The sequence below is a fragment of the Salmo salar genome, chromosome 03, assembly GCF_965601325.2.
Source record: "Salmo salar chromosome 03, fSalSal1, whole genome shotgun sequence".
Classification (NCBI taxonomy): domain Eukaryota; kingdom Metazoa; phylum Chordata; class Actinopteri; order Salmoniformes; family Salmonidae; genus Salmo; species Salmo salar.
The window spans coordinates 8,311,028-8,338,311 of record NC_138293.1 but is presented as its reverse complement, the minus strand read 5'-3'; the positions used below and the strand labels follow the sequence as shown (position 1 = coordinate 8,338,311).

The 27,284-nt window shown below is 42.1% G+C and overlaps 3 protein-coding genes across 3 annotated transcripts; 2 read left to right on the top strand and 1 right to left on the bottom strand.

Annotated features, from left to right (window-relative positions):
- On the top strand, nt 1-4,682 carry LOC145877472 (E3 ubiquitin-protein ligase rnf213-alpha-like). The gene is made up of 10 exons (XM_082973048.1): nt 1-95; nt 227-406; nt 514-680; nt 845-947; nt 2,322-2,436; nt 2,582-2,812; nt 3,074-3,235; nt 3,446-3,568; nt 3,723-3,833; nt 4,446-4,682. The coding sequence occupies exons 2-10, from the start codon at nt 252-254 to the stop codon at nt 4,521-4,523; spliced, it is 1,245 nt and encodes a 414-aa protein (XP_082829174.1). The 5' UTR covers nt 1-95; nt 227-251; the 3' UTR covers nt 4,524-4,682.
- Nucleotides 4,683-4,789: 107 nt separating this feature from the next.
- Nucleotides 4,790-6,008, top strand: LOC145877480 (E3 ubiquitin-protein ligase rnf213-alpha-like). Its single transcript, XM_082973062.1, has 4 exons — nt 4,790-4,877; nt 5,120-5,154; nt 5,249-5,352; nt 5,770-6,008. The coding sequence occupies exons 1-4, from the start codon at nt 4,802-4,804 to the stop codon at nt 6,005-6,007; spliced, it is 453 nt and encodes a 150-aa protein (XP_082829188.1). The 5' UTR covers nt 4,790-4,801; the 3' UTR covers nt 6,008.
- An 8,476-nt stretch (nt 6,009-14,484) lies between these two features.
- Nucleotides 14,485-18,850, bottom strand: LOC145877537 (C-type lectin lectoxin-Thr1-like). The gene is made up of 6 exons (XM_082973244.1): nt 18,787-18,850; nt 18,577-18,677; nt 17,053-17,180; nt 16,431-16,580; nt 15,231-15,339; nt 14,485-14,986 (listed from the first exon to the last, which is right to left on the bottom strand). The coding sequence occupies exons 2-6, from the start codon at nt 18,647-18,649 to the stop codon at nt 14,841-14,843; spliced, it is 606 nt and encodes a 201-aa protein (XP_082829370.1). The 5' UTR covers nt 18,650-18,677; nt 18,787-18,850; the 3' UTR covers nt 14,485-14,840.
- Nucleotides 18,851-27,284: the final 8,434 nt, after the last annotated feature.

Sequence of the window (27,284 nt, the reverse complement as noted above, 5' to 3'; positions counted from 1 at the left end):
GCAAAAAACTCAGACGTAAAATCGGAGGAACCATTTGCGGCCATCATTACAGTACTGAAGACTTGCAAGCAAAAAGCAAGTGATCTGATTTGCAAGTAGGTCTATATGATATAATTTATTTAGTGTAAAAGTCTATTCATATTATATGTCTACATTATTCGCTGTGGTTGATAAGCTGTATACAGAATTTGATGTTTAATAACGGCAGCTATTTTTTTCTCTTTAGGTTTGGTTTCCAGTGCCGTGTGTGCATGGGGGAACCACAAGACCCCGTGGACCTGCCCTGCCACCACATGTTCTGTCTGACCTGTGTCAGAGGATGTCTCAACACAGGCCAAATGTACTGCCCCACGTGCAAACACGAACTCCCAGATGACTTCGAGGTCAAAGTGACTGAGGACATAAGGTGGGTGTGTTTTACCCTTTTTTTAAATCTGGATAACCAATGATAAAGGACATGTCTTTCCCTGTTAACCGTCTTATCTGTCTAATCTGTCTACTATGGTTTTGCAGAGCTTGCATCACACTAAACGCTCAGTTCAGGCAGAGTTGCAATGCGTTTTTCATAAACCTGGTCACTACTGTGTGCTTCAAGGACAACATCCCCCCATCAAAAGGTGTCATCCTGCACCTGTTGTCCTTCCTCATGGTTGAGACAGAACCCATCCCACTCATCAGAGGTACCCTCAACACACACACACACACTAGCCAAAATTATAGAGTTTAGATTCCATTTGTTCCTGTATTCTTTTTGACATTTTAAGCATTAAACAGACCAGAGGGAAGATTGTGGCTCAGTAAAATGTTTTTATCTGTGTTCTGATATGTATTATATTTGTACCAGCACAAAGTCAGATACACACCAAAGATTTCTCACCATTTGATGAGTCTATGGACAAGAATCCTGTGGTGCGATCAGTGATACTCAAGCTTCTGCTCAAGTACACGTGAGTGAACCAGGAAATAAATGTTGTTTATACACTATATATACAAAAGTATGTGGACACCCCTTCAAATGAGTGGATTCAGCTATTTCAGCCACACCCGTTGCTGACAGGTGTATAAAATCGAGCACACAGCAATGCGATCTCCATAGACAAACATTGGCTGTAGAATGGCCTTACTGAAGAGCTCTGTGACTTTCAACATGGCACCGTCATAGGATGCCACCTTTCCAGAAAGTCAGTTCGTAAAATGTTTGCCTTGCTGGACCTGCCCCGGTCAACTGTAAGTGCTGTTATTGTGAAGTGGAAACGTCTAGGAGCAACAATGGCTCAGCTGCGAAGTGGTAGGCCACAAAAGCTCACAGAACGGGACCATTGAGTGCTGAAGCGTGTACTGCGTAAAAACTGTCTGTCCTTGTTTGCAACACTCCACTACCGAGTTCCAAACTGCCTCTGGAAGCAACGTCAGCACAAGGACTGTTTGTCGGGAGCTTCATGAAATGGGTTTCCATGGCCGAGCAGCCGTACACAAGCCTAAGATCACCATGCGCAATGCCAAGCGTCGGCTGGAGTGGTGTAAAGCTTGCCGCCATTGGACTCTGGAGCAGTGGAAACGTGTTCTCTGGCGTGATGACTCACGCTTCACCATCTGGCAGTCTGACGGACGAATCTGGGTTTGGCGGATGCCAGGAGAATGCTACCTGCCCCAATGTTTAGTGCCAACTGTAAAGTTTGGTGAAAGCGGAATAATGGTCTGGGGCTGTTTTTCATGGTTCGGGCTCGGCGCCTTAGTTCCAGTGAAGGAAAATCTTAACGCTAACGCATACTATGACATTATAGACGATTCTGTGCTTCCAACTTTGTGGCAACAGTTTGGGGAAGGCCCTTTCCTGTTTCAGCATGACAATGCCCCCGTGCACAAAGCGAGGTCTATACAGAAATGGTTTGTCAAGATCGGTTTGGAAGAACTTGATTGACCTACACAGAGACCTGACCTCAACCCCATCGAACACCTTTGGGATGAATTTGAATGCCAACTGCAAGCCAGGCCTAATCGCCCAACATTAGTACCCAATCTCACTAATGCTCTTGTGGCTGAATGGAAGCAAGTTTCGCAGCAATGTTCCAACATCTAGTGGAAAGCCTTCCCAGAAGAGTGGAGGCTGTTATAGCAGCAAAGGGGGGGGGGACCAACTCCATATTAATGCCCATGATTTTGGAATGAGATGTTTGACGAGCTGGTGTCCACATACTTTTCGTCATGTAGTGTATCACTGCAATGCTGCTGTAACCAGCAACGCAATTCAGTTGGTTTCAGATGTTATCAAACATTTGACTGAAAATTAACTCTTTTTTTTTAAATATTTTTTTTTTTAGCTTTGATGACGTCAAAGAATATCTGCAGCAGTATTTGACATTGATAGAAGAGAGCAACATTCTAGAGGCTGAGGATAAAAATGAACTTTATGCGCTCTACATCAACTGCCTTGAGGTAGGATCTGACAGGATTTCACCCTAAATCAATGGAGTGCTATCACTATTCTATTTGTAAAAGAGGTCTTCTAACCTCAACGGGACTTTATGGATAAATAAAGGTTAAATAAATGGAATAGATGTTTATAACTGTTTTTCTGCAGGACTCCATGTTCGACAGAAAGCCACATGAATGCCAGAAGCCTGCAGATCAGCAGGCCTACCTGCAGAATGAGACTGAGTTCTTGCGTCACTTCCTGGACTTTGTCACTACGTCGGCTGAGACCGTCACAATAGAGTACCTGCAACAGATCGCGAGGGTCCGTCTATGCCTGGACATGGCTGCACACCTGCTCCATAGCAAAAAAATGCATGAAATGTATGCATTCACTACTGTAAGTCGCTCTGGATAAGAGCGTCTGCTAAGTGACTAAAATGTAAATGTAATACAGTCTGGTAAAAACACTCAGTCAATATGGCGTCATGAATTCTGATCCTTGTTGCTTTCAAAATTGTGCTTGTTGGTGTAAATTAATTATAGTTGTTTTTTTATACGGAATGTTTTATAAAGAATGCTTGCAATCACTTTGACTGACTGATCCAAGATCTGTCCTCGGTTCCTCACATTGTGTGCAGGGGAATGTGAAAATCCTCAGGATGTTGTCGAGGAGTTCCTGTGTAAGGAGAGTAAGAACGACTGGTACCGGGTTTACCTGATCCGCAACGTCAGCAGCCAGCACGGTGTAGAGTATGTCCAGAGAATGCTGAAGGATACAGAGAAGTACAGGTGGCTTTTTCCTGAAGAGTTGCAGCAGCAGGTACATCACAGGGTTTCATGAAACGTTTCATACTCCATTTGTTTTAAACTGTTGAAATTACCCATCGGCCCTGTTTCCTGTTCTCTATTGTTTACAAACATGTTTCTAAAGAGGACCTGAGCGGGTTAGATACAATGATGTGTATTTCCTAGCTAGTACTGTGAAGGACGATGTTCTAGATATCAGGGTCTTCCATCGTCTTGTATGCAGAATGAAGATGTTGGCCAGATGGACCAGTATCTCGTCTATGGAGACGACTACCAGGATATCCGCGAGGCTGTTGCCAAAGCAGTACTAGAGGACAGTGTGCAGGAGATTGAGGATACCTGTCAGGTATTAGTTTAACTCCACTAAACTCAATACCACTGTATGTAATGTGTGTGTGTGTGTGTGTGTGTGTATTAGTTTTATTAAAACTATTTCTAACCTAAGAGTTTATGGATGTTTGGTGAATTTGTCCTCATCTTTGTGTGTTGTTTTGTTGTAGAGATGTACTGCACCTGCAAGGAGGCGGACCTTGTATGTCCTGCTGTCTCTTTTCAGAGAAGTCACCAGTCTGTACCGAGCAGCCAACACAGGCCTCCACCCCACCCCTAAGGTAGGAATACAGGCCTCTACCCCGCCCCTAAGGTAGGAATACAGGCCTCTACCCCGCCCCTAAGGTAGGAAGACAGGCCTCTACCCCACCCCTAAGGTAGGAACACAGGCCTCTACCCCGCCCCTAAGGTAGGAACACAGGCCTCTACCCCGCCCCTAAGGTAGGAACACAGGCCTCTACCCCACCCCTAAGATAGGAAGACAGGCCTCTACCCCGCCCATAAGGTAGGAATACAGGCCTCTACCCCGCCCCTAAGGTAGGAATACAGGCCTCTACCCCGCCCCTAAGGTAGGAAGACAGGCCTCTACCCCACCCCTAAGGTAGGAAGACAGGCCTCTACCCCGCCCCTAATGTAGGAACACAGGCCTCCACCCCGCCCCTAAGGTAGGAAGACAGGCCTCTACCCCACCCCTAAGCTATACACGTTAGACCATCTCCTTCAACTCCACATCAGAGGGAAAACTGTTAGCCCACAACTAACGATAGAGTTGGCAAACTATTCTGATTTTTATGTTATAATAGTTATACTTTGAATTATATTGACTTTTTGTAGACTTCAGAAAATCCCAATTACATTTATCCAAAATGTCTGACTTTGTTTTATTCCTCCAGCAATGCAAAGCACTTGAGGACTTCATCGAGGGATCAAGGTACCTAAATTGCAGGGAAGTGAGGGACTTTGCCAAATAATTGGTTCACAACAGGATGGGAGGACTGAGTGTCCTGGCAGACCGGTCCAGTGTGGAGCACACCCTTATAGAGCTGGTTGTCCACATGTCTGCTGTGCTGCTCACTGGGACAGAAGGGCTGCTCACACCTCTTCAGCAGCTTGGCCTGTCTCCCAACAATATGCTGGTATGATTCTCATCAGCACCTGTCAATATCTTACATTGACTTTCTCCTTGTTGACTGTGAGAGTTGCCTTTATCTGCTTATGTCTATCCCAACAGAGTGCCTTTCTACCCACAATGCCTGAGGACATGCTGGCTGTCGCTCAAAGGCTTATAACACAGAGTGAAGTGGATTATGGACTCTCCTGGTACTGTAAGTACAGACATTTTGAATCCTAACCTGATAAATGCATGTACTATAACTTGAACTTTGAGTAAATCATCCGAGTTACACCTCTGTGAAATTGTATTTGTTAACATCGTGCTACAGGAAGCATATAGACAGTATAGACATATAAATTAATTGTTATTTTCAGATTCAGCTAATACAATTTTGGGTTAAAAACAATGACATTTCTGTAATAATAAGCTCAGTTTTGACTCAAATCTCAACAGCTTGTCCGAATGGTCACCCCTGTGTTGTGGATAAGGTAAGCAAAGTTCTTCATGTAAAATTGCGTTAGTTTCATATTTTATGTTCATTAGCTAAGCAAACAGCCAAATGATTTACTCACTCTATTGCAGTGTGGTCAACCCACCCATAAGGCACAATGTCTAGAGTGTAGGGCGGAGATTGGAGGGGAGAACCATGTTCCCTTGACTGGTTTCCAGAAGATGGAGCTACAGCAGTAAGTCAGCTCTCTAAGGGCCCAACATTGATATTACTGCCAAAGCATCAGAGTAGGAGTGCTGATGTAAGATCAGTTTGGCCTTTAAAATAATACTAAAGTATATGGACAGGAGGGACCTGATCCTAGACCAGCACTCCCACCACTCTTAGAAAAAGGGTTCTTCATCTATCCCCATAGGATAAGTCTTTGAAGAACCCTTTATGGTTCCAGGTAGAACCCTTTTGGTTCCATGTACAACTCTTTCCACAGAGGGTTCTACATGGAACCCCAAAGGGTCCAACCTGGAACCAAAAAGGGTTCCTACGAAGACAAGAACCCTTTTGGAACCCTTTTTTTCTTAGAGTGTTTTCTGATCCGTTTTATACATGGCTCCGGATCTCATGTCATGACCAATAACTGAACGTGTCCTCTTAGGGGAGATCTCACAAGGACTGGCCACATCCTGGGAGACCCTCAGAGGAGGGACAACCCAGACACCCTGGACACCAAAAACATGTCCCTCACCCCCTTCATCCTGGTCAGACTGCTTGGCCTTCCCTGTGGCTCAGTTGGTAGGGCATGGTGTTTGCAACGCCTGCATGGTGTGAGCAACGCCAGGGTTGTGGGTTCGATTCCCACGGGGGGCCAGTACAAAAAAAAAAAATATGCATGAAATGAAATGTATGCTTTCACTACTGTAAGTCACTCTGGATAAGAGCGTCTGCTAAATGACTAAAATGTAAATGTAAAAAATGTACTGCTCACCCACCTGGCCATGCTGAGAGGGGCCTCAGAGCAGCCACAGGTAGGCCATCTTGTCTGCCAAAGGCTGCCAACTCTTTCTGGCTTTATAGGTCCGGTGTGTGAAAGAACAGTGCCTTAATTAAGTAGGGAGTCCACCCACACTGCCAAGAGGGATTGCTTTGGTGATGAAGTTCCACTTCCTTGTATTATAAAATACATTTTACCAATAGAAATATGATAATTCATGTTATTAATTGTTCAGTGGGTTCTTTCTTGAACATATCATCAACATTAAAGTCAGATTTCATAACATTATAAATCTGATTCATAAGCATCGAGCTCTATTGACAGAGGTGCAGGTTTCTAGTAACAATTTTTGAGGATTTTATATTTTGGGGTTATTCACCTTCAAAGTTGTTTCTGCGGGTCGCTAAAAGCAAAATATGCATGACGAGCTAAATTTAAATGTAAAAGGCTTTGTATATAAAAAGCTTGGTATACAGTGGGGGAAAAAGTATTTGATCCCCTGCTGATTTTGTACGTTTGCCCACTGACAAAGAAAGGATCAGTCTATAATTTTAATGGTAGGTTTATTTGAACAGTGAGAGACAGAATAACAAAAAAATACCCAGAAAAACGCATGTAAAAAACGTTATAAATTGATTTGCATTTTAATGAGGGAAATAAGTATTCGACCCCCTCTCAATCAGAAAGATTTCCTGCTCCCAGGTGTCTTTTATACAGGTAACGAGCTGAGATTAGGAGCTCACTCTTAAAGGGAGTGCTCCTAACCGCAGCTTGTTACCTGTAAAAAAGACACCTGTCCACAGAAGCAATCAATCAGATTCCAAACTCTCCACAATGGCCAAGACCAAAGAGCTCTCCAAGGATGTCAGGGACAAGATTGTAGACCTACACAAGGCTGGAATGGGCTATAAGACCATCGCCAAGCAGCTTGGTGAGAAGGTGTCAGCATTTGGTGCGATTATTCTCAAATGGAAGAAACACAAAAGAACTGTCAATATCCCTTGGCCTGGGGCTCCATGCAAGATCTCACCTCGTGGAGTTGCAATGATCATGAGAACGGTGAGGAATCAGCCCAGAACTACACGGGAGGATCTTGTCAATGATCTCAAGGCAGCTGGGACCATAGTCACCAAGAAAACAATTGGTAACACACTACGCCGTGAATGACTGAAATCCTGCAGCGCCCGCAACGTCCCCCTGCTCAAGAATACATATACATGCCCGTCTGAAGTTTGCCAATGAACATCTGAATGACTCAAAGGACAACTGGTGAAAGTGTTGTGGTCAGATGAGACCAAAATGGAGCTCTTTGACATCAACTCAACTCGCTGTGTTTGGAGGAGAAGGAATGCTGCCTATGACCCCAAGAACACCATCTCCACTGTCAAACATGGAGGTGGAAACATTATGCTTTGGGGGTGTTTTTCATCTAAGGGGACAGGACAACTTCACCGCATCAAAGGGACGATGGACGGGGCCATGTACCGTCAAATCTTGGGTGAGAACCTCCTTCCCTCAGCCAGGGCATTGAAAATGGGTCGTGGCTGGGTATTCCAGCATGACAATGACCCAAAACACACGGCCAAGGCAACAAAGGAGTGGCTCAAGAAGAAGCACATTAAGGTCCTGGAGTGGCCAAGGGAGTCTCCAGATCTTAATCCCATAGAAAATCTGTGGAGGGAGCTGAAGGTTCGAGTTGCCAAATGTCAGCCTCGAAACCTTAATGACTTGGCAAAGATCTGCAAAGAGGAGTGGGACAAAATCCCTCCTGAGATGTGTGCAAACCTGGTGGCCAACTACAAAAAACGTCTGCCCTCTGTGATTGCCAAGAAGTGTTTTGCCACCAAGTACTAAGTCATGTTTTGCAGAGGGGTCAAATACTTATTTCCCTCATTAAAATGCAAATCATTTTATAACATTTTTGACATGCGTTTTTCTGGATTATTTTGTTGTTATTCTGTCTCTCACTGTTCAAATAAACCTACTATTAAAATTATAGAATGATCATTTCTTTGTAAGTGAGCAAACGTACAAAATCAGCAGGGGATCATATACTTTTTCCCCCCACTGTACTACTCATCTGTCATCAGATTCAACTGAGACACCTCAGGCTCCAATCTATCGGTATCTTCCACTCTTGGGCAGCCTCCGTCAGGTTTAAAGGCACACACAAAGAAGTTCTTCTGGCTACATGGTTTATCATTCCATTTGCCGGTTTTTGAGAAGATGAATAGAGATGGAGATATTAAATGAAAGAAATGATTAGTATTCTTAGAATATGTCATGATATGTCATCAACAAAAATAAAATGAAACATTTTCTTTCCTCTCATCCCCACAACACCACCTGGAATAAAAAAAAAGGTCCCAGAATATTCTAGAAGAAGTGCCAGTACTCAAGCAGTAGAAATGTAGGGGTTTCACCAGCACAATTCAAACCACAGCCAGTTATCCCTCCCCTCTCTTGCTTATTGAGCCAGTTCATCTCCATGCAACGTCCATCACCGGATGGTTGCTTGGGTTCCTGAATCCAGGCAGAGAAATCCATATTAGACCCATCGGCCCAGAGGAAGTTGCTAGCCTGTGAGAGAGAGAGAGCAGGACATATAACTGACCAAAACATAGGGGCAAGCGAGGGGGTATAACTGGTTTTGCCCACCTGCTTTTGCTGGCCAATTTGAACAGTGAACACTACTTGTTTTGAGATTCATTTTAGTCAATTAATACAGTTGCATTCTTTCCCCATACATTTTTGTCATTTAGCAGACGCTCTTATCCAGAGCGACTTATGGTAGTGAATGCATACATTTCATACATTTTATTTCTTTTTTTTCTTTGTACTGGTCCCCTGTGGGAATTGAACCCACAACCCTGGCGTTGCAAACACCATGCTCTACCAACTGAGCCACATGGGACTATACACACACTATTGATATACAGTGAGTGCACATATCATTAGGACCACCTGCTCTTTCCGTGACATCAACTGACCAGGGGAATCCAGGTTAAAGCTATGATCTCTTGTTGATGTCACTTGTTGAATCCACTTTAATCCGTATAGATGAAGGAAGGGAGACAGGTAAAAGAAGGATTTTTAAGCCTTGAGACAAATGAGACATGGATTGTGTATGTGTGCCATTCAGTGGGTGAATGGACAAGACAACTGATTTAAGGGCCTTTGAACGGGGTATGGTAGTAGGTGCCAGGCACACCTGTTTGTATCAAGAACTACAACTCTGCTGGGTTTTTCACACTCAACAGTCTCCCATGTGTATCAAGGATGGTCCACCAAGGACATCCAGCCAACTTGACACAACTGAATATTAGGAAATTGTTCCTGTTTGGTATACTCAGTGTAAATACTTATGGTAATATACTGATGGTAATATATACATGTAAACAGGAGTAATAGTGACCAGTAGCAGGATAAATAGATTAGAAATAGATAACATTCTAATGGTAATGGCAACCAATAATCAGTACACAGCAGCGTAATGGAGTAATGCATCAAATCAATAGTCGTTCTGTTACGTGAGTATTCATTTACCATTTGGGTGTGTTTGTCTCCCCCTGCTGGTTGTTTTAGATATGCCCAGTTAATGTTACCTTGACCTCTGTCATGTGACCTGGCTCATCAGGAAGTTAAGTTGTTTTAATTTAGAGCTCCTCACATTTATTGTTTCAGCCTCCTGAGGGAAAAGAGGCATTGCCGTGCCTTCTTCACGACTGTTCTGGTGTGAGAGGACCATGTTAAGTCCTCAGTGATGTGGATACCGAGGAACTTTCAGCTCTTGACCCTCTCCAAACCTCTGGTGTCCTGGAACTACACTGCCAGTTCTCTGACCTTCTTCCTGTAGGCCGTCTCATTGCCGTTGGTGACCAGGCCTACCATTGTTGTGTTGTCAGCAAACTTGATGGAGTTGGCGTCATGCGTGGCCACCAATGTTCCCTCAATTTTTTTCCGGCACTGAGCAAATTTCAGCTCTGCTGAGCACAAAATTGAATATTCAGTAACTTCCAGTGCACGTTTACTGTGAACACTGAGGCTGTATCTGCTTTAAGTTACAGCCAAGTAGGTTACTGTAGCTATTTGATCATAACTGTAATGTATACGCAGGGAGTCAGGAAACAAGTGCAGAAGGTGAGTTTAATAATAATAAACATGAATAATATACAAAACAGGAGAAGCGTACTGAATGTAACCAAAACCAATACTGCCTGATGAGTAATGCTACAGTGGGCTAGATAAAGGGTAAGTAATCAGGGTAGTGATGAAGTCCAGGTGAGACTAATGATGGGGCACAGGTGTGCATAATGATCGGTTACCAGGACCGGTGTTTAGTAAACCGGCGACATCAAGCGCCAAAGCGGGAGTAGACGTGACGATACCCCCCCCATTGACGCCCAGCTCCAGCTGAAGATTGACACCGGTCAGGGGGACAGCTCGAGGGTGAGGAGCGGGCCAGTGTGGATTGCGAAGTTGGAAATCTCAGATGACGTTGGGATCTAGAATGTCATCCATCGGAATCCAACACTGCTCCTCTGAACCTTACCCCTCCCAGTCCACCACATACTGAAGCCGACCCCCACAACATCCAAGAGGGATCTGACGGCATAGGCGGGGCTTCCCTCGATGTCCAGGGGAGGCCTCCGGAGGGGTGTCGTGGGGATGGCATCAGCCAGGGGTCCAGGAACCACCGGCCTGAGGAGGGAAACATGAAAAAAGGGTAAGATCCGGTAGTTGGTGGGGAGCTGTAATCTATATGTCACCTTGTTGACCCTCTGGAGGACCTTGAACGGCCCCATAAACCGGGGGCTCAGCTTCATACAGGACAGGCGGAGTGGGAGGTTCCTGGTGGAGAGCCAGACGCGATCACCAGGATGGAACACGGGAGCCTCACTACGGTGGCGATCCACCTGCTCCTTCTGGCGGCGGACGATGCGCTGGAGCCTCACTTGGGCATCGTTCCAAACATTTTCTGCGTGCCTGAACCACTCGTCAACCGCAGGAGCTTCGGTCTGGCTCGGGGTCTATTTAGCCATGGCTGGCTGATAACCCAGAACACACTGGAAGGGAGTCAGCCCGGTGGAGGAGTGACGCAATGAATTCTGGGCGTACTCGGAAGGAATCGTGCCCGCTCCCCCTGCCTCTCCTAGCAGTGACTCTTCAGGAACCTCCCCAGCTCCTGGTTCATCCTCTCCACCTGCCCGTCAGACTGAGGCCGGTACCCGGAAGTGAGGCTGACCGTGACCCCCAGCTTCTCCATGAAGGCTTTCCATACCCGTGATGTGAATTGGGCACCACGGTCAGAGACGATGTCCTCCGGAAGGCCATAGTTCCGGAAGACCTGCTGGAACAGTACCTCAGCGACCTGGAGAGTGGTAGGGAGACCACAGAGAGGGATAAAACAACAGGATTTAGACAATCTGTCCACAACAACCATAATAGTGGTGAAACCATCAGATGGAGGGAGATCAGTACCCCAGTTGTTGACATTAACCTGTTTAACCACTTGTCCTTCAGACAAGGAGGTGACTGAAAATTGTGTTGTTGTTTGATGCAAGAAACCACTTTACAAAATAGAATGCATTATTACAGAGAGTCAGACAAATTATGCTACACTCTGCCTATTGGCTACTTAACTTATTCAAGCCTGTCTCAAAATACAACACTGCCCCTTTAAGACATAAAAATGCTCTTTACTTGACTTGCTTTTCAAAGATGAAAAGAAATGTAAACGTTTTGTGCTCTTGTAGGAAGCAATCCCTCCCATATTGCTGACTACAAATGATCTATAACTTGGCTAATAACTCACTAACTGGCAAAGGATATGAACAAAATGTGCACATGTGGCTACATGCAGCTCTCACTGTGATCTCTAAACAAGCACATCTACTCACGACCACAGCTGTAAACACAGTCCAGATCAAAGTAAATGGCACAAATCCATATATGGCAATGGTCTATTTGCATATAGGCCTACTGCAGCTCTGATTGGTTATGCCTCACCAGTCTGTGTAGAGTACGGGCTGAGTCGTGCGTGTCAATCATATCTGTTCTACATGTTGCACTTCTATCTGAACATTCTGAAACGTTATGTCCTCTGATTTCAGCCTTTCATAATATACTGTAATCATTATCTTCATCCTCCTGGTCAGCTACTCCTCCCACACATTACACCAATAGACATTAGGGTGTATTGGTATTTGTCCCCATCAGCCTGCTAAATATTGGTATGATGCCAGGTCCAAAAAATGTCAGGCAAAGATTATTGGTGAATGAAGATATTTGTAGCAATGCATGATGTCTCAAATTAAAATAACTGAAGCAATATCAACATCATTCATTATGAAAATAGATTCACAAAGAGCAAGAAATCGATGTACAGAAGTCTCAAGTACACTGTGTTTAGCCTTTTTAATCACAGTCCTTTTTGTAAAATCTTGACTGTGATGGAAATCTTGAACTGACAAAGGCTTTGTCTTTGAACCATGGGCTTTCTCTAACATTTTGTAGAGTTTTGGTGTGGTTGTGATGTCTGAGACTAAGCTATAAGGCGAAAGGTATCTGACAGTGCAGAGGTACTGGTGAGGCTATGGGAGAACAGACAGACAGAGACCAAGCATGAGGACAGAAGCAGTTGGGGGGCCATGACAACTCTTCTGGATTTTATCATGATGATCAATTTGAATAGTGAAGACAAGCAGCTGTTATAGTGTCTTTAGTTTAGCTGCATTTTAGCCTTCAAAAGTGGTTCAGACCCACATTTTAGGAGATAAGGCTAGATAAGGCAGTTGCCTAAACCTGATTGCACTGCATTCCCCAGCACCTGCATTTTAGAGCCAACCTCACTCTCACCTTGATTTCAATTGCACAGTCAAAAATTACTCTTGTACCATTAGTGGAAGAGCAAGTTGTGTTTCAGCTGCGGTTTGTGGCTGAACTAACCTCATGAACATGTTTTAGGACAAATAAACCATCATTTATCAAGGAATGTAAAACTCATTCTCTACACATTATCTTACTACAATTTATTTCACATTGACATAATAATAATAATAATATAATGTGCCATTTAGCAGACACTTTTATCCAAAGCGTCTTACAGTCATGCGTGAATACATTTTACATGTGGGTGGTCCCAGGAATCAAACCCACTACCCTGGTGTTACAAGCACCCTGCTCTACCAACTGAGCAATTTTGAAAGTCGTACACCCTTATAATACTAGGCTGTGCCATGCAGGGCAATTTTGTAGACAGATGTCCTAAATGATCAACTCTAAATTGAACAGGGTAATATATTAACTCTCACCATCGAAAACAAGACTAGGTTAGCCTAGGCTACAGTGGAAGTCCAATATTTCTTTAGCATTTCCATGTAAAACAAGGCTATTCATTAGAAATCATTCAATTATGGAAACATCTTCATTTACAATCATTTCTGTAGCCTAATTTCACCAATCGAGCTCCATAAAATAGAAACCTGGAAGGCAAATAATACAAATGTTTTCATGTAACTACAATCTCATCTTTATTTAGGCTACATTAATCCTTGCAATTCCACATGAGAAACCCTCGTGTTTATAAGGAATCACAGCATTTGTACAATTTGACAGTTTACCTGTAATGAGGGCGAAGTCTGCAATTCTAATAACAAGATAAACATATTTTGGCCATATGTAAAGAAGCACGCCACATTGGTTCATGTGTCTAAAACCGCACCGGCCCCCTTCCCATTATTTATCAGAGGTTGCTGATTGGACAGACACTTGACTTGTTAACAGTTTTGCAGCAATTCAGCTGAACTCATTCTTGTTTGGACAGAGCAATCACGTTTAACCTAATGCACAGCTGCGCTCTAAACCAACGATGTGACTGATTTGAGTATAATCTTTCTAAAGCAGAGCTAAGCTAACGACGCTACAATAGCGTCTACTTGTTTTTAAAATAAGTGGCCTTGCGTGAAAATGTATTGAAGTCCAATCACTCATGCTCTCTGTTTGGGTGCACTACTCCAACAGGGCAATGAATGGGAAGGTATGGGATTTCATTCTAAATCTATGGGTTCAACCTATTGTCCATCTCTAACCTGTCAAGGCTGCTTCAGCCCCTCACTCTGATGCAGCATCCTTTAATCTTATAGTGGATGTTAACTAAAGTATCATCTATTCGTGGCATGTTGTCCCAACCAGCACATATCCATTTAGGGAATTGAATTGGGTTCATCTCATTTGAAGTGCATTACTTACTGTCTGTCTACATAGTAAGTGAATAGTTGTGGTAAATGTATAGGCCTACAGCTGCATGAGGAATCACAAGAGGGAATTGTGGAGACACTTGTTGAATCGCCAGTTTAGAAAAGAGAGGGAGGTCATGGATAAGATGGATGAAAATATTCATTTTTATTTGCTAACCAAGCAATGCGTAATGTCTCATCTTCCAAACAACTGAAGCAATATCAACACCATTCATCCAGAAAATAGATTGGGTTACATTGTTTTCTGACAAAATATAGTATTCTCAAATGCAATGTGTTTAGAATATTCAAATACAACCAGTATCAGAAATTCATACTTTGGGTGGATTGAAACTGACTGTGATGTGGAAATCTTTAATCCAACAAAAGCTTTGTCTTTGAGCCATGGGTTTTCTCTAACGTTTTACAGGGTCCTGGTGTCGTTGTGATGTCTGAGACTAAAGCTATATAAGGCAAAGCATATCTGACAGGTATATACTACTCATCTGTCATCGGATTCAACTGAGACACCTCAGGCTCCAATCTATCGGTATCTTCCACTCTTGGGCAGCCTCCGTCAGGTTTAAAGGCACACACAAAGAAGTTCTTCTGGCTACATGGTTTATCATTCCATTTGCCGGTTTCTGAGAAGATGAATAGAGATGGAGACGTTAAATGAAAGAAATGTATAGTATTCTTAGAATATGTCATGATATGTCAGAAACAAAAATAAAATGAAACATTTTCTTGCCTCCCACCCCCACAACACCTTTTGGAATAAAAAAAAAGGTCCCAGAATATTCTAGAAGAAGTGCCAGTACTCAAGCAGTAGAAATGTAAAGGTTTCACCAGCACAATTCCAACCACAGCCAGTTATCCCTTGCTTACCGAGCCAGTTCATCTCCATGCAACGTCCATCACCGGATGGTTGCTTGGGTTCCTGAATCCAGGCAAAGAAATCCATATTAGACCCATCGGCCCAGAGGAAGTTGCTAGCCTGTGAGAGAGAGAGAGCAGGACATATAACTGACCAAAACATAGGGGCAAGCAAGGGGGTATAACTGGTGTTGCCCACCTGCTTTTGCTAATGATGGCCAATTTGAACAGTGAACACTACTTGTTTTGAGATTCATTTTAGTCAGTTCATATTAGTGATGGGCACCGATATCAAAAAGTTGATGTCAATACAGTTGCATTTTTTCCCCAAACAATATTGATATACAATGAGTGTAAACAACATTAGGAACACCTGCTCTTCCCATGACATAGACTGACCAGGTGAATCCAGGTTAAAGCTATGATCCCTTATCGATGTCACTTGTTAAATATACTTACATTTGTATAGATGAAGGAAGGGAGACAGGCTAAAGAAGGATTTTTAAGCCTTGAGACAATTGAGTCATGGATTGTGTATATGTGCCATTCAGAGGGTGAATGGACAAGACAAAATATTTAGGTGCCTTTGAACGAGGTATGGTAGTAGGTGGCAGGCGCACTGGTTTGAGTGTGTGAATAAAAGTAACACTGCTTGGTTTTTCATGCTCAACAGTTTCCCGTGTGTATCAAGAATGGTCCACCACCCAAAGGACATCCAGCCAACTTGACACAACTGTGGGAAGCATTGGAGTCAACATTTCCCTTGCCAGCATCCCTGTGGAATGCTTTCAAAACCAATATTAGGAAGGTGTTCCTAATGTTTATACACTCAGTGTATATACTGGCTTCATGACAACCTTGCAACCACATGAATGTTCACTTTTCTGTTGACTTCCACGGTTCTATGAAGTCTAGACAACGGCTTGCTGATTGCCCATTGGACCAGGTGTGAATGTTCTAGAAGCCTAAACCCACCCAACCAGTTTCCATCCATTGTCGATGGCCCAATAGCAGGCAATTATGTATGCTCAGTTGAGAGCCTGTGAGAAGGTCTGTAAGAGGCACAATCATGTATACCCTTTTACATAAAAGTGTATGTTAACAGGAAGGGATAAACCAATATCACGATATGCCTTGCTCATATTGATACATCAAGCAATATCGATATCATGGATTTTGGTGCCCACCACTAGTTCTTATGATTATTAACACCTGTGAAGGGTCAGTTAGTGCATAACCACCGAGCCAGATGCGAGGGTTTGGTCGGCTGCTCCACTGAGTGAATTCATCCAGGGCATTGTTTTCCTCAGCATTGTGGGTTGATACCAGATGAGCACCAGTCTTCACAGATTTGCAGTGATTCTGTGTGATGTAGACATTAAGGAAACAGAGAAAACATATTTAGAGTTGGATTAATATTGATGATGCTTTGAGAGTTACTTATGGAGGTAAAATCACACAGCAGATATAGACCCAGTGGGCACAAACTTGTTAAATCAAATCAAAGTTGTTACCATGTCGTTTCAATCAAAAAATCTATGTTTTTCCTTCTGATGACATTGAATCAATGTGGAAAACTGGTTGGATTAGGAAAAAGTCATTAGCGTACAGTACAGGAATTTAGGATTTTTTTTCACCCAAAGTTTAACCTAAATCCAATGACATGGTTCAAATTGTTGTTTATTTCACTTTGAATTCACGATACTTGACAACTCAATCCATCAAAACTAGATGTGACATCTGTGCCCAGTGGTGAGGTACACTACTGTATGTCTACCTTTAACTGAGACATCATGGATACGTGGGATAAAACCTGAGAGAAGTCTGAATTTACCTCAGCTGACGTATAGTCCAACATCTGGTTGAAGTGCTTAATACAGTAGGACCCCAGTTTGTACCAAGCAGCATGACCAGTGCATTGCTCAATGACATAATTCTCTAGTAGTTTAACTGTTGAATTATCTAAAAGAGGGAGAACAAGAGAGATAGGAGAGAGAAAACAAGTGATACAAACAGACAGAGCTAATAATATAGCAAGTAAAACAGAGGTAAGGCTGTAGGGGAGAGTGGGGTACGTTGTGCCAACGGGTTAGTTGAGCAACCCCTTGTTTCTAGGAAACCATACACGACATTAATTAAATGAATGTGACCAAACATTTAGGAAGTGGTCATCATTTCATGAAGGAAGAAACATGGAGAAAGTGTTGCTAGTTCCAAAAAACGGAATTCCACAAAGTCAAATAAATGTATTGTGTTATAGATTTCATGGTGCTTGTATCTAAAACAAAATAGGTTGTTTTAAGACTCTTTCATATATCAGTTGGGGTCTCTATAAGCAACAAAATGAGGTCCTAAACCTAGCATGAAAGTGCATCCCTGTAGCTGCATGAGCTAATACAGTCAAAATGGTTGCTTTGGGGTAAATTGTGTCATTTGGCCAGGGACAAGTTAAGCCAATAGCTCAACACACCCCATACAAATGCTAATTACATTTAGTCAGTTTTATACATAATATGCATAGTATTTTTTCCATTTGTCATGCATATGAACTCAAGGTAGTGTCTGCTCTGTAGCAATAAAAATGCACGATCATGCCCCGTGTATACAAATGCAAAACAAGCAGGGGTCTAGCCTCCCTTGAGGTTCTTGAAAGAGCAGCCAAGGAAGTGAGAGAAGGGAAAAAGTCCATTCAAGCAGCAGTTAGGGAGGAAAAATTGACAGAGTGACACTGAAGAGGAACATTGACAAACAAGAAAACAAACATGTTCCTGTGAGAAAGAGAGGCTTTGATAGAGTCTGATAGAGTCATGACATGGAGTCTGATCTTATTAAACATATCAAGAATCCGGCAGACATTTTCATGGGTTTAGTAGACTCAAATGTAGAGAACTTGCCTATGAATTGGCACAACATCCCCGTTCAAGACAGCTGGCGGCTCAACTTACCCATTCTCTATTACCCCATACCCTGAGACCTCTTTTTTTGGACAAGCTATGTTTTCAAAACTGTTATGTTTACATGAATTCTGATTATTTCCAGGGATACACAACATCTTGAGATATATGTAGATATATTTGTTAGAAAGAATACTATGATGTAGTGATGCTGAATGTAAAAAATGACTCAACATACCCCCTACCACTTCTGAGTAGTTTACATTAGAAATATGTTACTCTGTGACTTAAGTCAATTCCTTATAAACAGACTATCTTAACTGGAAATGTTTAACCAACCTCTTTCATAATTTGGTTATTTTACCCCTAAAGACAATTAAAACTGAAAACAACACCACTTCCAAACTCAAAGTATACAGTAGCCACTCTGGGTTTGACATGATCATGATAGCATTGATGCTCACCTGCAAAGGTATGGGGGCAGGGGTGGGCAGAGGCCCCGAGGAACATCATCGCCAGAACGAGTAGGACCTTCATCTTGTCTTCTGTCTGTCTGTCTCTCTATCTGTTTGTTTGTATTGATTAACACAGGTAAAAGAGCATAAGTTAGCTAAAGGAGAAAAATAAAAGATTGATGCAAAAAATGGATACAAGAAGTAAAACAATTGTCTTACCAAAGTGTGAACTCTTTCTTTTCTATTCTTTTGACTTTCTAATTCTTTCACTCACCGCTCTCTGCTTTTATAGTGTATCTGTCTCATACCCCTCCTCTATCTCCTCTTCACCTCTGCATGCTTCCTTGTTTGTCTCTATCCTTATAAGGTCTGTTGTTTTGGTTTGTTTTTAATTCAGTACCTTATGAGTACAATTAACCATTTAAAAGCATTTCAGAAGATATGACAAAATGTCATAACAACGAAGAAAGTTCATCATATTTTATCATCTTAAAATGTAGTAGCCTATTGAGCATATTTGAAGTTAGGCTTATCATGAAGTGGAGTTGTGCATTCCAACACAATATTGGCCCGCTAGAGAGAAGAGATGTGTCAATTATAATTTTATGTTGGTATATTTATTTGACGTTAGATTGTTGAATAGAAGACATGTTCACTGGCTTTAACTGGGTTCATGTCAACATTTAATGTATTTTTTATGTAACCTTCATTTAACCAGGCCAAATAGAACACATAGATTCTGAAGGATTTGACAAATAAGCAAAGTGTTTTGCATTGCTATTTTGAATGTCATTTTCAAATCAAACTTTATTTACACAACGTTAGCATTTGGAGACAATGGGCAGGTCAACAAAAGCATGGATCGCAGTCTTAGACTGCTTACAAGGTAAGGAAACCAATATTACATTTTGTGATTTGAGTGAACTATCCCATTAAGACAGAGTTGAGTTGGGATATTTACTCACTCATGGCATCATTGGACCGTCCTGTTTTTTGGGTTTTTATCTTTATGCTCTGCATAGGCCTATGGCACCTGGTAACCCTAGGCCTTGACCTGAGTAGTTCACAACAGATGTGTGTGGGGTTTGAAAAGAACAGGGATAAATGCACAATATTACAGATTGATTTGGTCTGTGAAACTATTCATTAATATGCAAACTCAACTCTGTTTTAATCTTAGATATCAAATGGACACGTTTGTGGCTGCATCACATCCGGCCGTGGTTGGGAGTCCCATAGGGCGGTGCACAATTGGCCCAGCATCGTCCGAGTTTGGCTGGGGTAGGCCATCATTGTACATAAGAATTTGTTCTTAAAACTGACTTGCCTAGTTAAATAAAAATAACAAAAATATTAATAATAATCTGTTCTACACAACACATTTCTATCTGAACATTTCATAATATACTGTAATCATTAACTTCACCCTCCTGGTCAGCTACTCCTCCCACACATTACACCAATAGACATTAGGGTGTATTGGTATTTGTCCCCATCGGATTCCTAAATATTGGTATAAGGCCAGGTCCAAAAAAGTCGGGCAAAGATTATTGATGAATGAAGATATTTGTAGCAATGCATGATGTCTCAAATTAAAATAACTGAAGCAATATCAACATCATTCATTATGAAAATAGATTCACAAAGAGCAAGAAATCGATGTACAGAAGTCTCAAGTACACTGTGTTTAGCCTTTTTAAACACAGTCCTTTTTGTAAAATCTTGACTGTGATGGAAATCTTGAACTGACAAAGGCTTTGTCTTTGAACCATGGGCTTTCTCTAACATTTTGTAGAGTTTTGGTGTGGTTGTGATGTCTGAGACTAAGCTATAAGGCAAAAGGTATCTGACAGTGCAGAGGTACTGGTGAGGCTATGGGAGAACAGACAGACAGAGACCAAGCATGAGGACAGAAGCAGTTGGGGGGCCATGACAACTCTTCTGGATTTTATCATGATGATCAATTTGAATAGTGAACACAAGCAGCTGTTATAGTGTCTTTAGTTTAGCTGCGTTTTAGCCTTCAAAAGTGGTTCAGACCCACATTTTAGGAGATAAGGCTAGATAAGGCAGTTGCCTAAACCTGATTGCACTGCATTCCCCAGCACCTGCATTTTAGAGCCAACCTCACTCTCACCTTGATTTCAATTGCACAGTCAGAAACCACTTACGTACCATTCGTTTTTGAGCAATTTGTGTTTCAGCTGCGGTTTGTGCCTGAACTATTGTCATGAGCAGGTTTTGGAACGATAAATATATTTTATCAAGGAATGTAAGACTCATTCTCTACACATTATGTTATTTAGATTCAACATTTATTCATTTCACCTTGACGTAATAATAATATAATATAATGTGCCATTTAGCAGACATTTTTATCCAAAGCATTTCCCAGTCATGCGTGAATACATTTTAAGTAATGGTGGTCCCAGGAATCAAACCCACTACCCTGGCATTACAAGCGCCCTGATCTACCAACCGAGCAATTTTGAAAGACGTGCACCCTTATAATACTAGGCTGTGCCATGCCAGTCTCTGTTTGGGTGCACTACTCCAACAGGGCAATGAATGGGAAGGTATGGGATCCATTCTAAATCTATGGGTTCAACCTATTGTCCATCTCTAACCTGTCAAGGCTGCTTCAGCCCCTCACTCTGATGCAGCATCCTTTAATCTTATAGTGGATGTTAACTAAAGTATCATCTATTCGTGGCATGTTGTCCCAACCAGCACATATCAAATCAAATCAAAATTGATTTGTCACATGCGCCGAATACAACAGGTGTAGGTAGACCTTAGCGTGAAATGCTTGCTTACTAAGCCAACAATGCAGTTCAAGAAATAGAGTTATGAAAATATTTACTAAATAAACTCAATTAAAAAATACAATAAAAAGTAACACAATAAAATAACAATATAGAGGCTATATACAGGGGGTACCGGTACCGAGTCAATGTGCGGGGGTTCAGGTTAGTTGAGGTCATTTGTACACGTAGGTAGGGGTAAATTGGCTATGTATAGATAATAACAACGAGTAGCAGCAGTGTAAAAACAAATCGTTCGGGTGGCCATTTGATTAATTGTTCAGCAGTCTTATGGCTTAGGGGTAGAAGCTGTTAAGGAGCCTTTTGGACCTAGACTTGGCGCTCCGGTACCGCTTGCCGTGCGGTAGCAGAGAGAACAGTCTATGACTTGGGTGACTGGAGTCTTTGACAATTTTTTGGGCTTTCCTCTGACACCGCTTAGTATATAGGTCCTGGATGGCAGGAAGCTTGGTCCCAGTGATGTACTGGGCTTTACGCATACCCTCTGCAGCGCATTACGGTCGAATGTCGAGCAGTTGCAGTACCAGGCGTTGATGCAACCGGTCAGGATGCTCTCGATGGTGCAGCTGTAGATTTTTTTGAGGATCTGGGGACCCATGCTAAATCTTTTCAGTCTCCTGAGGGGGAAAAGGTGTTGTCGTGCCCTCTTCAAGACTGTCTTGGTGTGTTTAGAACATGATAGTTTGTTGGTGATGTGGACACCAAGGAACTTGAAACTCTCCAGCTGCTCCACTACAGCCCTGTCGATGTGAATGGGGGCGTGTTCGGTCCTCCTTTTCCTGTAGTCCACGATCGTCTCCTTTGTCTTGCTCACGTTGAGGGAGAGGTTGTTGTCCTGGCACCACCCTGCCAGGTCTCTGACCTCGTCCCTATAGGCTATCTCATCGTTGTCGGTGATGTTATTTGACAACTCAGTCAAATGTTAAATCAAAACTAGATGTTGAACTGACGTCTGTGCCCAGTGGTGAGGTACGCTACTGTATGTCTACCTTTAACTGAGACATCATGGGTATGTGGGATAAAACCTGAAAGAAGTCTGAATTTACCTCAGCTGACGTATAGTCCAACCTCTGGTTGAAGTGCTTAACACAGTAGGACCCCAGTTTGTACCAAGTAACATGGCCAGGGCATTGCTCAAATACAAAATCTTTGCTTGGGCCAACTGTTGCCTGATCTAAAAGAGTGAGAACAAGGGAGATAGGAGAAAGAAAATAAGTGATATTTAGGAAGAGGTCATCATTTCATGGAGTCTGTGAAGGAAGAAACCACATGGAAAAAGTGTTGTTAGTTCCAAAAAACAGATTTTCACAAAGTCAAATAAATGTATTGTGTTGTAGGTTTCATGGTGCTTGTATCCAAACCAAAGTAGATAATTTAAAGACTGTTTCATACATTAGTTGGGGTCTCTATAAGCTACAATATGAGGACCTGAACCTAGCATAAAAGTGCATCCCTGTAGCTGTGCGAGCTAATACAGTCAAAATGGTTGCTTTGGGGTAATTGTGTGATTTGGCCAGGGGCAAGTTAAGCCAATAAATAGCTCAGTACATTAACAAACAAGAAAACAAACATGTTCCTGTGAGAAAGAGAGGCTTTGATAGAGTCTGATAGAGTCATGACATGGAGTCTGATCTTATTAAACATATCAAGAATCCGGCAGACATTTTCATGAGCTTAGTAGACTCAAATGTAGAGAACTTGCCTATGAATTGGCACAACATCCCCGTTCAAGACAACTGGCGGCTCAACTTACCCATTCTCTATTACCCCATACCCTGAGACCTCTTTTTTTGGACAAGCTATGTTTTCAAAACTGTTATGTTTACATGAATTCTGATTATTTCCAGGGATACACAACATCTTGAGATATATGTAGATATTTTTGTTAGAAAGAATACTATATTTCCCCTGACATAGTGATGCTGAATGTAAAAAATAGCTCAACATTAAAGTGAAAAGCCATATCTCAGACTGGCCAATAAAAATATAAGATTAAGATGGGCAAAATAACACAGACACTGGACAGAGGAACTCTGCCTAGAAGGCCAGCATCCCGGAGTCGCCTCTTCACTGTTGATGTTGAGACTGGTGTTTTACAGGTACTATTTAATGAAGCTGCCAGTTGAGGACTTGTGAGGCATCTGTTTCTCAAACTAGACACTCTAATGTACTTGTCCTCTTGCTCAGTTGTGTACCGAGGCCTCCCACTCCTCTTTCTATTCTGATTAGAGCCAGTTTGCGCTGTTCTGTGAAGGGAGAGGTTCACAGCGTTGTACCAGATCTTCAGTTTCTTGGCAATTTTTTGCATGGAATAGACATAATTTCCTCAAACAAGAATAGACTGACGACTTTCAGAAGAAAGTTATCTTGTTAGGGACAGGGGGCAGCATTGGGAAGCTTGGATGAAGGAGGTGCCCAATGTAAACTGCCTGTTACTCAGGCCCAGAAGCTAAGATATGCATATAATTGGTAGTATTGGATAGAAAACACTCTAACGTTTCCAAAACGGTTAAAATAATGTCTGTGAGTATAACAGAACTGATATGGCAGGCGAAAACCTGAGACAAATCCATCCAGGAAGTGGAAATATTTTGATGTGGCTGTTTTTCAATTCAATGCCTATACAGAATGTAATGGGTTAGGACCCAGATTGCAGTTCCTATGGCTTCCACTAGATGTCAACAGTCTTTAGACATGCTTTCAGGCTTTTATTTTGAAAAACGATGAGTAAAAAGACCTTTTGGTCAGTGGACAGGGGAAGTAGGCAGAGCTGGATTGGGCGCGTGACTGTGGGCGCGCCGTTCGTTGTTTTTCCTTTCTATTGAAAATGATATTGTCTGGTTGAAATATTATTGATTATTTAGACAATAGACAACCTGAGGATTAATTATAAACATTGTTTGACATCTTTCGACGAACTTTACCGGTACTATTAGGATGTATTCGTCTGCCTGTTGTGACCGCCTTTGAGCCAGTGGATTACTGAACAAAACGCACCAACAAAACTGAGTTTTTTGGATATAAAGAGGGACTTTATCGAACAAAACAAACATTTATTGTGTAACAGGGAGTCTTGTGAGGGCAACCAGATGAAGATTATCAAAGGTAAGTGATTCATTTTATCGATATTTCTGACTTTCTGACTCCTCTACTTGGCTGGAAAATGTTTGTATGCTTTTGTAAGCGGGGCACTGTCCAAAGATAATCGCATGGTATGCTTTCGCCGTAAAGCCTTTTTGAAATCTGACACAGCGGCTGGATTAACAAGAAGTAAATCTTTAAGCCGATGTATAACACTTGTATCATTATGAATGTTTATTATTACTATTTCTGTCATTTGAATTTGGCGCTCTGCAATTTCACCGGATGTTGTCTTTCCCAGAGAGGTTATTTGTTTCTGGCCATTTTGAGCCTGTAATCGAACCCACAAATCCACCCTACCTCCACCCTACCTGACACCCTAGACCCACTCCAATTTGCTTACCGCCCCAATAGGTCCACAGACGATGCAATTGCAATCACACTGGAAACTTCAGGAAACAGCAGAGGGAGCACCCCCCATCCACATCGACGGGACAGTAGTGGAGAAGGTGGGAAGTTGTTTAAGTTCCTCGGCATACACATCACGGACAAACTGAAATGGTCAACCCACATAGACAGTGTAGTGAAGAAGGCGCAACAGCGCCTGTCACCGAAAACACTCACAAACCTGTCCTGTCACCGAAAACACTCACAAACTTTTACAGATGCACAATCGAGAGCATCCTGTCGGGCTGTATCACCGCCTGGTATGGCAACTGCTCCGCCCACAACCGTAAGGCTTTCCAGAGGGTAGTGAGGTCTGCACAACGCATCACCGGGGGCAAACTACCTGCCCTCCAGGACACTTACACCACCCGATGTCACAGGAAGGCCAAAAAGATCACCAAGGACAACAACCACCTGAGCCACTGCCTGTTCACCCCGCTACCATCCAGAAGGCGAGGTCAGTACAGGTGCATCAAAGCTGGGACCGAGAGACTGAAAAACAGCTTCTATCTCAAGGACATCAGACTGTTAAACAACCATGACTAACATTGAGTAGCTGCTGCCAACATACTGACTCAATCTCTAGCCACTTTAATAATAAAAAATTGGATGTAATAAATGTTTCACTAGTCACTTAAACAATGCCACTTTATATAATGTTTACATACCCTACATTACTCATCTCATATGTATATACTGTACTCTATACCATCTGCTGCATCTTGCCAACGCAGCACGGCCATCGCTCATCTATATATTTATATGTACATATTCTTATTCATTCCTTTACACTTGTGTGTGTATAAGGTAGATGTTGTGAAATTGTTAGATTACTTGTTAGATATTACTGCACGGTCGGAACTAGAAGCACAAGCATTTCGCTACACTCGCATTAACATCTGCTAACCATGTGTTTGATGCTCCAGATACTCAACTAGTCTAAAGAAGGCCAGTTGTATTGCTTCTTTAATCAGAACAACAGTTTTCAGCTATGCTAACGTAATTGGAAAAGGGTTTTCTAATGATCAATTATCCTTTTAAAATGATAAACTTGGATTAGCTAACACAACGTGCCATTGGAACACAGGAGTGATGGTTGCTGATAATGGGCCTCTGTACGCCTATGTAGATATTCCATAAAAAATCTGCAGTTTCCAGCTACAATAGTCATTTACAACATTAACAATGTCTACACTGTATTTCTGATCGATTTGATGTTATTTTAATGGCCCAAAAAATTGTTTTTCTTTCAAAGTGACCCCAAACTTTTGAACCAGTGTATTTGCTTGATGTTAGGTTGTTGACCGACAGTAGAAGACAGGTTCACTGGCTTTAACTGGGATCATGTCAACATTTAATGTATTTTTTATGTAACCTTCATTTAACCAGGCAACTGAATTGTGCAATGACGACCTTGGAAGAGACAAAACGTCGCCTGTGTGGACAAGGGCTAGAATTAAAAATGAAAACACAATATAAGACAAAACGGACAACACAGACAGACGACACTGGCAACAGCGCAAAAACAACAACATAATCAAATCAACATTTTATTTGTCACATACAAGTGTTTTAATTAGCACGTTCCCATTTTTAAACCTACGATTAAAGGGATAGTTCACCCAAATTACAACATTATATATTGCTTTCCTAATGTCAAGCTCTCAATGTGCGAGTTTGGAATGATAATGATACCATTCACGTGTCGCAATTTACTGCACTTGCGAGCTCCGGACAACACAAAATCGTCCCGAACAAAAGACTAGCATGTCAGAATTATCTGTCATAGATCTGCACATTTCGTGCTGTGTGAATACCTCTACAAGGGAGATTCTACACAATCGTTGTCTGTGGCCAATAGAAACATGACATGTGCTGTAGAACAGATTAATCAATTAGTTCATCTTTTTACAGCACAATAAGTTTAGCCTACATTCAGGATGTTTATGTGTATATTTCACACTGTTTTGTGAAAACAGCCAAATATATCCAAATCGGATTTTATTAACCACATTGTAGGCCAAATAGAACACATAGATTCTGAAGGATTTGACAAATAAGCTAATTGTTTTGCATTGCTATTTTGAATGACATTTTCAAATCAAACTTTATTTACACCAACGTTAGCGTTTGGAGACAGTGGGCAGGTCAACAAAAGCATGGATTGCAGTCTTAGACTGCTTACAGGGTAAGGAAACCAATATTACATTTTGTGATTTGAGTGAACTATCCCATTAAGACGGAGTTGAGTTGGGATATTTACTCACTCATGGCATCATTGGACCGTCCTGTTTTTTTGGTTTTTATCTTTATGCTCTGCATAGGCCTATGGCACCTGGTAACCCTAGGCCTTGACCTGAGTAG

What these genes read in the sequence shown, in the direction of transcription:
- LOC145877537 (XM_082973244.1), bottom strand. Translation starts at nt 18,649, where the DNA reads ATGAAGGTCCTACTCGTTCTGGCGATGATGTTCCTCGGGGCCTCTGCC. An exon ending in TGGACTATACGTCAGCTGAG is followed by an intron (nt 16,581 to 17,052) that starts GTAAATTCAGAC and finishes TACATCACACAG; the next exon opens with AATCACTGCAAATCTGTGAA. An exon ending in CACTAACTGACCCTTCACAG is followed by an intron (nt 15,340 to 16,430) that starts GTGTTAATAATC and finishes TCTCTCTCACAG; the next exon opens with GCTAGCAACTTCCTCTGGGC.
- LOC145877480 (XM_082973062.1), top strand. Translation starts at nt 4,802, where the DNA reads ATGCCTGAGGACATGCTGGCTGTCGCTCAAAGGCTTATAACACAGAGT. An exon ending in TTATGGACTCTCCTGGTACT is followed by an intron (nt 4,878 to 5,119) that starts GTAAGTACAGAC and finishes AAATCTCAACAG; the next exon opens with CTTGTCCGAATGGTCACCCC. An exon ending in ACCCCTGTGTTGTGGATAAG is followed by an intron (nt 5,155 to 5,248) that starts GTAAGCAAAGTT and finishes ACTCTATTGCAG; the next exon opens with TGTGGTCAACCCACCCATAA.
- LOC145877472 (XM_082973048.1), top strand. Translation starts at nt 252, where the DNA reads ATGGGGGAACCACAAGACCCCGTGGACCTGCCCTGCCACCACATGTTC. An exon ending in ACCCATCCCACTCATCAGAG is followed by an intron (nt 681 to 844) that starts GTACCCTCAACA and finishes TATTTGTACCAG; the next exon opens with CACAAAGTCAGATACACACC. An exon ending in CTGAAGAGTTGCAGCAGCAG is followed by an intron (nt 3,236 to 3,445) that starts GTACATCACAGG and finishes TCTTGTATGCAG; the next exon opens with AATGAAGATGTTGGCCAGAT.